Source organism: Lutra lutra, chromosome 4, assembly GCF_902655055.1.
Source record: "Lutra lutra chromosome 4, mLutLut1.2, whole genome shotgun sequence".
Lineage (NCBI taxonomy): Eukaryota > Metazoa > Chordata > Mammalia > Carnivora > Mustelidae > Lutra > Lutra lutra.
This window is the reverse complement of record NC_062281.1, coordinates 139,289,049-139,303,181: the sequence shown is the minus strand read 5'-3', so window position 1 is coordinate 139,303,181 and position 14,133 is coordinate 139,289,049. Positions and strand designations below refer to the sequence as shown.

The 14,133-nt window shown below is 33.2% G+C and overlaps 1 protein-coding gene across 1 annotated transcript in view; it reads right to left on the bottom strand.

The window, feature by feature from the left end:
• Nucleotides 1-311: 311 nt before the first annotated feature.
• Nucleotides 312-14,133, bottom strand: part of LRRC40 (leucine rich repeat containing 40) — a 50,840-nt gene continuing 37,018 nt past the window's right edge. The window contains exons 11-15 of the mRNA XM_047725084.1: nucleotides 11,421-11,528; nucleotides 9,025-9,135; nucleotides 6,561-6,638; nucleotides 4,091-4,276; nucleotides 312-1,851 (exon numbers count right to left, since the gene is read on the bottom strand). Of these exons, the coding sequence (XP_047581040.1) occupies nucleotides 1,746-1,851; nucleotides 4,091-4,276; nucleotides 6,561-6,638; nucleotides 9,025-9,135; nucleotides 11,421-11,528 (589 nt within the window). The 3' untranslated portion in view covers nucleotides 312-1,745. The remainder of the gene's footprint in view (nucleotides 1,852-4,090; nucleotides 4,277-6,560; nucleotides 6,639-9,024; nucleotides 9,136-11,420; nucleotides 11,529-14,133) is intronic.

The following is a 14,133-nucleotide window of genomic DNA, read 5'->3' as shown; positions in this document are numbered from 1 at the left end:
TCCTATGAATCTATATTTTAAATTTACTGAATCAGTGAAATTAATTACTTTGTCAGTTAATTTGCAAATGCAAGCTGTACTCTCCAGTTTATTTTATGTATTGACACTAATTGGTAAAGGTGTACAATGTGATTAGGATGCATTTTGAAGATGCTTTCTGTACAGATACAAAATACAGGGACTAAAATAATGCTGTGCAGTGTATAGCAGAGCCATTTTTCGGCTTTGGTGTACTCAACTTTTTCAGTATTTAAAAATGTGTTTTGAATAACATAAAAGTCTCTTTATTGTATAAATAATAAAATGTCACCTTATTGTAAAGTGTCTTTTGTTTAATATCGAAGCAGATTTCTTAGCCACAGAGCTGTAGTATGAAAAGGGTTTTTTTTTTTTTTTTTAAGTCAAAACAACCATTATAATCAATGCTGGAAATATTATGAACATGTTGTATTTTTATTAGCAATGCACTTTTTCATAATATGAGCATGCTTCAATCACCCAAAAGCTAGCTACCTACCTATCTATATAAATTAACATACACTCTATTGATGGGCTATAGCTTTAACAGAATCACATGGTAAGTTTTATAATGACTGATCAGCCTACCTCTGACATTTTTGGTGTAAACAGAAATATTTCTATTTTCTTTTTACTAAATCAAGTTAACCTGTAATAAATTCCCCTTTAGAAAGTTTCCATAGGACTACAAGTTTAGTCTTATGAAGATTAGAAGTAAATTTGAAAAGTAAGGCCCTGGAAATGGGAAAAAAAAAAAAAAAAAAAAAGCACAAGTCTGGATTAGAACACACCAACAGAGTAGATAACATATACAAATATCTGCTTAGTAAGTTACTAAGAAATTTCAAAGATTTCTATGTGGTATATGTTATTAGTTATTTTTTTGTTGCTGATATCTATAGAATTAAAATAAGTTCTTCAGTACTTTTGTAAAGAAGAACAAATGGTATTTTTAAACGCACTCTGAGGGAAAAATATGCAGATCCAACCCCTTCAAATTTCTTGAATCTGCAAGTAGTAGGTTACTGTATGGAAACTTAATAGTAAGAAATTATTTTATAAAAACTTGAATTCAAAACTGTGAGAGTAACTTAAACAATACTTTTACTGTTTTCTCTACCAATAACTACATCTCATGTAACATTTCTGTTACGTTAGAAATTATGACAAAATGGTTTCATAAAATGTGGGGAAAAGGCTAGACAAGAAACATTTCAACTAGATTAAAACAAAAGCAACTAGATTAAAACAAAAAGATAGTGACTGTTAATTTAAAACTTATACCAAGACCAACCAAATCACAGAAGTCTTACCATGGGTAAGGAAAAGCCTTACTTTTTAAATGCCAAAGAACAGTTTTAAATAAAATTCAATTCAATTTTATATCTAACAAAAAGGTAAAAATTAGATGATCATATTCAAATCAACTGGTCACATTAAATGTAACACAAACAGAAATGGTGGGAAAAATCCCACTTCTAAAAAAATGCTTTATCATTATAAAAATATCAAACTAACTTAAATAAAAATCCACTTCTGAAGAAACTGTTTCCTATCTTATAAGGAATGAAAGTAGGATAAATCTTATGCAAAACTTTCAGAATAAATGCATGAACACTGTATGTGGCTATCATCATTACGAATGCACAATACCTTAGAAAAATGTTACTTATCAATGTAAGAAATCTAAGAATTAACATAACCAAGATATAAAACCAACTCTCAATTTAAGTAGGAATCCGGTCTCTCAAATATTCCAGAATAGCAGCTGTTCCTTTCATTAATATGGCTGCTCGAGGAACACGGAATGGATTTCCATCTAGTAGTAGTGTTCTAAACAAAAGAGAGAATTAAGAATTATAACATTTTCCATTAGGGAGGCTTTTCTTCTAATTTCATTTGCAATTTTATAAATAAATCTGTGTATTTTTCTCTATTTGTCCCTTTTCAAATCAAAGCATTTCAATAGTTGGAATTAGAACTACAATAATAATTCAAATAACATTAATTGAATACTTATTATAGGAAAGGTATTGTGCTGAGTAATTTATATTCACTGACTCTCTCAATTATCTTAACAATCCTATGGATGTAGACACCACGGATATTCCTATTTAGTAGATAAGGAAACATAAGTTCAGAGAAGACAGATAGACGTGTCCCAAAATCATACCACTGTTAAACTGAGGAGCTGTGAGCCACCATTTTACCCATCTTCTCCTCAATCTTATAATGACCATACACTACATGGTTGAATTATATTTATACATTAGAATGAGCATACTTATCAGTATACCAAGGGCTATAATGTAATCAAAATATGCCCCCTCCACCATGGTAAACATTGACAAATCCCTGCTCTCTACCTCCCTTGACCAGATACACACAGAAAATCTATTTGCATGTTCTAAAATGAGGTTCAATTAAGATTTGAGGACTGGTTGACTTGTTTCTTTATAAAATTAATGAAATAAATTATAAGATAAAGAGACTTTTATTTTAATTTTTAATACTATAAGTGTTTGTATCAACAAAAGCCAAAGGATTCATACCATATTATACAACAGATCTAAATGATATCTTCAATATTTCCATGGGCTGTGGGGATTCTTTTGAAGGTTGATTTTCTTAATTTATAAAAAGGAATGAATTATAGCCAATCCTCATTATTCACAGACTCCGTATGTGCTAATTTGCCTACCACTAAAAATTATTAGTAACCCCAAAATCAATACACAGGGCACTTTCGAGGTCATTTTTGGATACGCACAGAGAGCAAAAAATTTGAGTCAATCACCGGGCACATTCTCAGCTGAGGTCAGAAAGGTGATACTCTCCCTTCGTGTGTCAGTTCTCACACTGTAATCAAGTGTCCTTTCTGTGGTCTACTTAGTCATGCAACAGTTTTTGCATTTTTGTACTTTGTGTTGGTGATGTCACTGTTTAAAATGGCCTGCAAGTGTAGTGCTGAAGTGTTTACTTTTCCTAAACGCAAGAAGGCTGTTGTTTGCCTTCCTGAGAAAACATATATACCAGATAGGCTTCATTCAGGCATGAATTATAGTGTTGTTTGGCCACAGTTTAATGTTAATGAATAAATAATATTAAATACGGAAACACACATACAAGGTTCCATATTGACTGGTTCATGAAAAGGTGATCAGAGGCTCGAAAGAGCCTAACTTTATACTTCCCCTAGCAATAATGGTTCAGTATTCACTAATTTGGTGTTCACAGAGACTTTATAAAATATAACTACTGCAAATAACAAGAAGAAACTGTATTTGGCTCTTACAATTCACTAATATGAGGCACCAAAGCAGATGTCAGTGCTGCCCTAGTAAAATATGCCCATCATATATAGTTCTCAATAACTAAATTCCTTTTGACACATTCTGCTTAAGTACTTGGCTTTCTATTGACATCTTAAACTCTCTTTATATTCATCTAACAAGCACTTATTGAGTGCTTACTGTGTTCTAGGCACTGGGACAATGCTCTTCTAAAGGAGGAAAAAGAAATGATACAAATGAGTCCAAACAAAGCAGGATGGAAAATCAGAGGAAGGGACTAACTCCGCTTGGAGAAGAGGAAAGATTTTCAAAGATGATATTTAGGTTGATAACTAATAAAAGCGGGGTAGAGGCATTTGAGGCTAAGGTAACAGTCAACGCAAAGAATAAGAAAGACCATGCTGGCCTTGAAATAAATGGTGATAATCTCTAATCAGATTTTAAAAAACCTTGTACGCATAACTGGGGAGTTTATATTTCCCTGACATTATTTTGCAGTGGAGTTTCAAGTTATACACATACACAGTGATGACAAAAGTATCCGAAGACAGTTACTATATGTACACATATATGATACCATACAAACCAAGCTTAAAAATATATTATTTGGTAAAACTTGAAAAATGGAATTGGGATTCTGGATTTTGTTACCTGTTATTTTTAACACAACATTAAATTTTTTAATTCAACTTTCCTGTGAGAGTACCTCAACAAGAGAAAAGAAACAACTTATAAATTGATCAAATAAATGGAAACACTTAGTAGAATAGTGTAGTTACCTTAAGGTCACACAATTACCAAGCTCGGGTGGAATTTGTAGGAGGTCATTATTTTGAAGGTCCAATGTCATCAGATTTTCCATTGCCTTCATTTTCTGAGGGTCTACAGATCCAACCTGATTGTTACTAATCAAAATTGTTTCAAGTGTGGGGATGTGATACAGAACTTCAGGTAGTATTCTGAACCTATTAAAATATGAACAGAACACCCAACTATATTGGGATCAAAGCAAAAATCATTCCTTCAAATAGATGATCTTAAGTTTGATATCATGATATAGTTTCCTTTAGGGTAATTTATTTTATATTTGGTTTAAGTCCTGTATTCAAATTTCAAGAAAATGAACTGACTTTAGAAACCTTGAAATATATGTTAACTACATAGACTTGTAACATTTTCTATTAATTATGCAAATGCAACAAAAGTTTAGAGTAAATTCTCCTATGTTTTTCTTTTCACATTTAATAGATAAGGAAATCCTCCTGAGATTCTACATAAAATGTCCCCATGCAGGTATTCTTCCTTAGTTTGCTTTTACTTCTTATGAAACAGAATTACTACCAATATATTAAGTAAATATTAGAAAGTTATATTTTACGTTGACGGAAGCTTCCAAAATGTGTGCATTTTTGGTTTTTGAAAAGATGACTAACATGGGCTGCTGCTTGCTCATCCAAAGCAACACTGAAGATGTCACAAAAAAGAAGGGAAAGCTGACTGCCCTCAGAGCAATACTCAGCAATTAATGCAACATTATTGAGGATCTCTTGGGGGACAGAGGCTGGCATGGTTTCAGTGTGAGATAAACTGTGGTACGGACTAGAAAAGACAAGGGATGAGCTGAAGGAGAGATTTATAGCTGTGGCCTTTTTACTTTCCTATACTGCCCTTCTTTTGCTGCCTTGATAGAAGGAAGGAAGGAAGGAAGGAAAGAAGAAAGGAGGGAGGGAAGAAGAGAAGAAGGAAGGAAGGGAGGAAAGATAAATAGATAAAATCAATAGCAAGCATAAATTCAAGACGGCTCTGAAGTTCCAGAGTGACTGGAGAGTTAATAACTAGGAGTACAGAGGGACCACACTGCCCCAAAGCAATCCTTCCTCTTCTTCCCACCAATGCACGAATAAGGTAATTTACAAAGATGTAGCTCACCTGCTGACATAGAAGTTAGGGTTAGCTTTTGCAATCTTCCCTAAGACATTACTTGACAATGTGGCTGACCACTCACTAGACAATAGAGAACTGATAGATCAGTTCTTAAATAAAAATTAGCAGAGATCTGAGAAGTGTATATATTTTTAAATAATGACAAAAATGATATAACCTACACTTGAAAAACCACGAGCAATAATGAAGCAGACAGAATAGAAATTTAGATAGGCAATATTTTAGACACATCACTCTGCCTTAGCTTCCTTAACTGCAAATGAAGAATAATAATGGTACTAAACTTACACACTTGTTATAAGGACTAAATGATTATATTTCAGCTGGAATACAGTAAACAAATGTTAGCTATTAATATTTAGATTGTTACCAGAATCAACGTGCATTATACAAAACAAATGATATAGTTGTTAAAAGCCCAACCACTGGAGGCAAGCCACTGGGGCTCAAACCCCAGATCTATAATGTTGTATTTATATGAACCTTAGCAAAACATAAATATCTAATATTTACTTAATATACTGGCAGTAATTCTGTCTCACAAGAAGTAAAAGCGAACTAAGGAAGAATACCTACATGGAGAAATTTTATAGACACTCAAGATGATTTCCTTAACTTTTAATCCTCATAATGACAGAAAACCACCTTTTGTGAGAATTAAATGAGAGAATATATGCACTTAGTCCTGTGTCAGCAGATAGTAAGTCCTAAATAAATATTAGTGACTCCTAATTATTAGCAGCATCTTCAGACTGAGGAATAAAATCTTAGTTGGCATACAAAGCTCTGACAGGACTCACTACTGCTCACATGCCCAAATTCATTTGTTCTTTCTGTTCCTTTATTCCCCACCCCCTTTATGGCCCAAGCCATAGCAAACTTCTTGAGCTGTCCCAAACACACCATGCTCTTATGTTTGTGCTTAGTACATGCCAGTTGCTCCGCCTGGGATGCCCTATTCCTGAGTGTCTGGCTGATAACTCATTTTTAAGTCTCAGTTTCAATGCTATCTCCTCTGCCTTCAGGCAATCTCAGGAAACACTTTTACCTATGCACTGCATTTTCACTATAGCAATCCTCATTACTTATTTACATATCTGTCTTCCTATTTGGCTACAAGTTTCTTAAGATTGTTAAAAGGAACAAAAAGTCTACTGGATATCAGCTGTGAAAATAAACCTGGATATTTAAATAAAGTAAACACATGGGGCCTTTTTATTTGGCTCTTTTAGGTGTATTCTCTAAGTCCTTCAAATTATCTACATAAAAATCCTTAGTCATAGATTAGTCTGTTCTGTCTCTCACCTGTTAAAGGATAGATTAATTGTTTGTAGTCTTATCAGTGATTCCATTTCTTCAGGCAAAGAATTTAAAAAATTGTTCCTAAATTGAAAAGAAAAAGATGATTTACAAAGTTTGAAAATATGTATAATTTTAATTTATAATTAAAGTGTTGATCAGTTAGTTAAACATTTGTCTTTGGCTCGGGTCATGATCCCAGGGTCCTGAGATCGAGTCTCACATCGCATCAGGCTCCCTGCTCATCTGGGAGTCTGCTTCTCCCTCTCCCTCTGCCCCTTCCCTCTGGTGGTACTCTCTCTCTGATCCATGCTCTCTCTCAAAGTAAATAAATAAAATCTTAAAAAAATAAAGTGTTGATCAGACAAAAAATTACGTAGCTCTGTTAGTCCTTGATCTGATCTCATTAAGGCTGAGTCCTGAGAATTCTGAATCAGTCAACTGCCTCAGTTATTTGAGTAGTGTGCCAAATCCTAATACCAATACACAACCTATAAAGCAACCAACTCTTTAGTAATACATTTAACAGGGCAAAACCCTGTAAACTAATTATTTATTTCTTTCAAACTGATCTCAGAAATACGTCTCACAGATAGGGCCCTTGAAATCATGCCACATTGTTTGATTCCACAAATATTTGATTGGTGTTTAACACATGTATCTTGCATACAGACATGAAATTCTACTCTAAGCAGAACTGTAAAATTTTATGAAAAAAAAAAATGAAAGAGGAAAGTGACAAGATTCTATATATTTAAAAATTTGGGGCTTTCTACTGCAGATATTAAGCAAGTCCATTTCTCCACTAAGTTTAAAATTTCAATTTGCCCAATGCATATATTTTTTAAGATTCTTAGAATGAAGCATGGGTGTAAACAGAATCTTATTGTTAGAAGAATCTGGGAACAATGTTAAAGAAGGCAGAAGGATTCTAGAGCCTATATAATAACTTGTAACAGAAAATATTGTGAGAAAATTATATTCAACTAGACGGTTATTACCTATTACAACTGGGTAATTTTCTCTAAATTTTTTTGTGTTCAGAAGTCAAGCCTACTAATATGTTAGTCATACTTTCTACACCTATGTTTTTTTCTTTTCTCTGTACAGCTAATGTCTTTATTAAGCTGTACCAAATACCCTACTGCTGGTTTCTATCCTTTTCCTAGAGTCTAATATACCTACTGGTATCAGGTAAAAAGTGTACGTTAGAGACGCCTGGGTGGCTCAGCCAGTTAAGGGACTCCCTTCGGCTCAGGTCATGATCTCAGGGTCCTGGGATCAAGCCGTGCATCAGGCTCTCTGCTCAGTGGGGAGCCTGCTTCTCCCTCCCCCTCTGCTACTCCCTTACTTGTGCTCTCTCCCTCTCTGTCAAATAAATTAAAAAATAAAATAAAAATAAAATAAATAAAAGTGTACATTAGTTACTTAATTAGAAACCTAAAACTATAAACAATGGCATATACACACACCCCCTAAAGAATGGGACAAAAATAAAGAGAGCAGTAATGAGTGCATTAATCCATTCTCTCCTCTCCATTAATACTGACCTACAATATGGTTTTACACTGCTTTGCCAGTGTGACTGCCACCCCAAAACAGAAGCAATTCTACATTTAAAAGGAGCAGAGTATTAGTAGATTTGCTTTAATCCCAAAAGCAAAAAAAAAAAAAAAAAAAGCCTCTATAGGTAGAAAAAATCCTCAGATATAACTTAGCTTATTTTTATTTACCTATTGCTTGAGCAGAGCAAAAAGAGCTACCGCTGAAATAAACTAAAAGCACGCCCAGTAATTATACATGAGTAAGAAGTGAAGATAATAGAGCTATAGCTTACGAATAAAGACTTAAAGCCCAAACAAATAAATATTTGACTATCTACCTCTGTGTCATTTATTATTACCATCAAAGAACTGTGGCAATTCTGATCCTGTCACTTCAACTTAGGACATATTTAAATTAAACTTCCTATTACTTCTGCAGAGCCTTAAATAGTTTCTTCCCTTTTGTTGCCAGTCTTCGGGGTCTTTTTCTTTCTTTCTGGCCTTGAATGTTTACTGTAATATTTTGAAACCAAATAGGTTCTTCTTAAGAGAAGCCATGCTATCCTCTATGCTAGCACAGGATTTTTGACAGTTTTATGCTATTTACTTTCAGAAAAGGAAAAACAGGAAACAAACATTTTCCATGGGTTATTTGTAATTTTGCTTAAGCATGAATTTAAAGAATGTGTTAATATGCTCTACTATTTTAAAGAATTCTTATTTAACTTACAAACTGCCTACAAATGATAGATATTTGATTAAAATATTTCCTAAATGCTAAATTTTAGAATTGTCCTAAGATGTAATTAATAAACTAAAAAGCAATTTCCACACTTACTTAGGAAACATGAGGGAACAAGTAAATGTTAGGCAAAACTCAAAGACAAGTTATAATGAAAAAGTGAAGCAATAACATCAATAAATACCTGAGATCTAAAAAAGTCAACTTTTGAAGCATACATAAGTCCAAGGATATAAAGGAAAGCTTATTAAAACTGAGATTGACATCAGAAACCATTTCTTTCAGTTCCACAATTCTGAAACAAAAATAATTTTAAAATGTTAGCTCTTGAATTCACTGTCAGAACTTCAAAACTACAAGCAGACAATAGGAGGAAAAAATCCTGTATTATTTTTGCTAGTTAAGATTTTCTGTAACTTTTACTTTTCTCACAATTTCAATCAGTTTGTATTCTATAACAGGTTTTTTTTTTAGGTTGCACAGTATAATATTCTCTGTATCTGAGTACTTCAGAAAGTTTTTTAACTATGATATGTCAACATTATTAAAGTATAGTATTTTTTGTCCAAATTATCATTAGATTAATCATGACTTCAAGAGAATACTAAGTTAATTCCTAGGTTTGGTAAGTGTCATGACTACACAACTTAAGTCAAAGACTTAAAGAGAAAGACTTAACTACTGCTAAGTAAGTCTACTCAACCTTAGTGATTTTAAAGCATGTTATTAACTAAAAAAACAAGAAATGTTAGATATGATTTGCCAAGAAATGAAACCATATGAAAGAAAGGCTATCAACTGCTGTGTTAAAGAAAGATGAGTTTGGATATGTAACTGATAAAACTGGAAAGTTTTTTGATATATGTATTGAGAGCCATACTCCTTTAGGTAATTCTTCTGGAAATCTGGTTGAAAAAAACAGTATGTTTTGTTTTATTTATTGCCATAATCAACCTGTAGTATATAGACAGATTTTAAAAGTATTATTTACAACATAGGAAAACACTTAGAACAAATAAACCAGTTAAGATACAAATTGTATATATAATTCTAAAGGGGAAACAGTTTGAAATAAAACATGCCATGAATAGCAATAGGACTACAAAAGATCTGTCCCTTGATTTCGTCCAAAATTTTATAAGTATTATTTCCACAATCAGGAAATCATATAAGGAAATGTATGACTTGTGAAAAAAAAAATTAAAGGAAAATTACTCAGAATCTCTCTAGATCAAGTTATGTCCTTACTATCTCTTCTTTGGTCATCTAAATTGCCAAAAATATGATGAAATAATGGAGGTAACAGAATACCATACTGTTTTGCATATGAACTACCAGGTTGAGGTAAAATGAGAAAGTAAGTAGTAAGGTGATGTGTTTTAACTCCTTCCATCTTCATTCCCAGTTTTGATCCAGGATCCCCCAGGCAAACCTATCCTGAGAGCAAATCTAACTGCTCAGTTCTTCTATCAAGTATTCTCAGAGCCCTTTAAACAAGAGAGGAGATGAAATAGATCTCTTTTTGCTATGGAATCTCAAAGTTAATTTACTTTTAAGATCTATATTCTCCAAACTAGGCCCTGCAAAACAGAAAGCAACTTAAAGTTTGTCTGACTGTTTAAAAATTTTAAATGTCGAAAAAATGTTTTTGACAGTCAAATTTTATATTCCCAATCACTTTTTTTTTTTTAAATACTTAAGTGCTTACTAAGTGCAGGCACTGGTTAAATGCTCTGTGTGGATTATGTCATTTAATTTAATTCTCATAAAATATGTACTTTAGTATCTTTACTTCATAGGTAGGGAAACTAAGAGCAGCTAGTTAGCCTGTTGAAAGCCACACAGCTCACTGATCTGGGTTACAGATACAAGCAATTGACTCCATTGTCCAAGTTCTTTACCTATTCCGTCTTCCCTACTGTTGTTTTACTTGTCAGCTTCCTTTGGATATATAGTTTACTGCAAGATAACAATCATTTTAAAAGTTCCATATCATACTAAACTAATTTTCTCTCATAACCTAAAGATTTGCCATAACTAATATCAACAAAGCCATACTGAACAGTACAAGTACAATGGACATGACTTCTAGTATTTGATAGTAAAGAATCCTTTTCTGGGAGGAAAATATTAACAGGATTATCTGTTTTTTATTGCTTTTACTATTAGTGAAAAATTCAGTGGCTTAGCAATTCAATAACATACAGCCCAAAATGAAAATTCCTATTAATCCACATGGACCTGGCTTTGGATGGTATCTTAAAACTTTTCCTCTAGTATTTCATTACATGGAAAAATTTATACTTTTAATAATTCTAATACCTATTTTCCATGTTTAAAATATAAAAGGAAAAGAAATCAAATTTTTAAAAAGTTATATACCTCTCAGAACTGATGTTAATATGTCTCAGAGAATACTTAATTGTAATTTGTTAAATCCCTCAAATATCAATAATGAAAAAACCCTTCATATGTTTTAAATTAAAAAACATGAAAAATCATTATTTGTATCAACTGAAATGCAAACAAAACTGAAATGAGTCACAACTTAACAGAAATGACATCATGAACAATTCTCACCTTTTAGGAATTTCACATAGCTGATTCTTACTGAAGTTAACAGAAGTGATAATGTTGCTTTTCACTGCATCAAATACTTCATCAGGAATTAAAGTTGTTTGTTTATCACTAAATGAAAAATGATTTAAAAATGCATCATCCTTAGTAGTCCAGAAAGATATGATTATTACTTTTCACTTTTAAAGTCCCTTAAAGATTTTGTGTTTTCAACGCAGAAGGCAGTTGCTTATGAAGAACAGTGAAGAAGAATGCCACAAAAACCTACAAACTCACAAAATATTCACCATTAAGAATTCAGACAACATATCGTATCACAATACATTGTACCATACCTTCTGAGCATTCACACACTCAGTGAGAATAAAACTAGATATATCTTCAGAGTCCAAGATGTTTAGAAAACACATAGTAATGGACAGTAATTAGTAAATGGATTCCTCTACCTCAGAATAGAACTAATCTATAATTTTAAAGCTGTTCCCATCCCTTTTCTCAGGGACTATCTGCCAACTTTATGTAGCTATATAGTTAACTGCAAGGTAACAATCATTTCTAAAAGTTCAACACTGTGGCACCTGGGTGGCTCAGTCACTTAAGTATCTGCCTTTGGCTCAGGCCTGGGATCGAGCCCCACGTTGGCCTCTCTGCCTGGCAGGGAGCCTCTTCTCCTTCTCCCTCTGCTGTTCCCCCTGCTTGTGTTCTCTCTGTCTCTGTAAAATAAATAAAACCTTTAAAAAAATAAATACAGGGGCGCCTGGGTGGCTCAGTGGATTAAAGCCTCTACCTTCGGCTCAGGTCATGATCTCAGGACCCTGGGATTGAGCCCCACATAGGGCTCCCTACTCAATGGGAAGTCTGCTTCTCCCTCTCTCTCTGCCCCTCCCTCCCCCTGCTTGTGCTTGCTCTCTCTCTCTCTAATAAATAAATAAAATCTTTAAAATAAATAAATAAATAAATAAATACAAAAAAATTAAAAAAAAGAAGTTCAACATTATACTAAACAGTTTCTGAGCCAACTTCTTTATCTTTTAGCATGTGACATGGTAGACAGGGTAGTGGCCTTAGACTAAACCATTCCTGGTTTTACCATTAAGGAGCTTTTTAAAAAATTACTTTCTCTTAACCTCAGTTCTGTGAAATTAGAATCTGAAGAGCTATTGATTGTTATGTGGGCCAGACCTTTTGCAAAAATTATTATTTTTTTTTGCAAAAAATTTTTTGTAAAAAAAAAATTATTTTGCAAAAATAAATGTAAATAAATTTCCTTTTCAATAAGATTTTCAATAAAGCATACAATTAATCTTAAATGAAAGTATAGTAGTACTCTGACATTTGCAGATTTAACAATTTGTTGATGTTATAATTAGCCATTTGTCCCCACATTCTTTTTTTATAATTTTCAATACCTAATACATCATCCACTTAGAAATATTGTTGCTAGAATGCCAAATTAGTGACTTTATGAACAAGAAAACAATTATTACATATAAAGTCCAATATAGAGAAACCTGTAAGAAAGGCACTGTAATACACATAGGTAAAAAGACAGCCTAAATTTCAGTTTTTATACCTTCTACTTCTGCTGTACGGCCTTATCTTCTATGTGTCAATAGGATTTTTATCTTTTTAATCGGAAATGCTCAAATCATGGGGAACTGATTTATCGTAATCGAACACTGAAGATTACACTCTTTCAAAAAAATTTAGTTGAAGGCATTTATGCTTTGATATTAGGAATCATTTATATTTTAAATGGAATAACCCTTTTCAATTAAAGTCTCTGAGGAAAATAAATTATAATAAATTTAGAATCAAAACAATCTAAGATGTATGGTCTTCAGTGCTATCTTTAAAACACTTTTGTGATATCTATGGCTTTGTTTTTATTTTTATTTTTTTTAAGACATTATTTATTTGAGAGAGAGACACACAGCAAGAGAGGGAACACAAGCAGTGGGAGTGGGAAAGGGAGAAGCAGGCTTCCCGCAGAGCCGGGAGCCTGATGCAGGGCCCAATCCCAGGACCTAGGATCATGACTTGAGCCTGCCCAGGACCTGACCCGAAGGCAGACGCTTAACAACTGAGCCAGCCAGGCGCCCTGATATCTGTGACTTTAAAAAGTGGGAACTGTTATCTCAAATAAAATTGTATCAATATTACTATATAGATTGTTTGGAAGATTAAAAGCAACAGCATATGTAAAATACCTAGTACATTGCCCAGCACAGAATACGGACACAATAAATCATTTCCATTCAGGGATGAGGGAATGAAGGCAGAGAAAAAAAAATCCTAAGGCAGGAATCAAGTCTGTCTCATCATCATTTGGTGTATTATGACACCTACCATAGGATTTGAAACCTAGTAGGTTCCAATAATGTCTATTAATAAATGGTACATTATGTGGAAGAGAAGCATGCTAAGCTACCATGCTATGCTATGAGAAAAGAGGGATACAAATATAAATATGGAAGAGTACATCCTGTGTTACAGTGTCAAACAAGGAAGCTGGCTTAGAGTAGGGATTTCTACATACATCAAAGAGTGTTAGACTAGAGGTAAAAACAATGTGAATGAAACAATAGATCTGAACTAGAAACTGTATCCTGACTTTTGAGAAGGTCAGTGGGTCCTACTGACATATTAAGGAAAAGAGGCCAGACATCAATGCTTACTGTTAGATAACTGAATAACTCTGGTCATCTGACTTGAA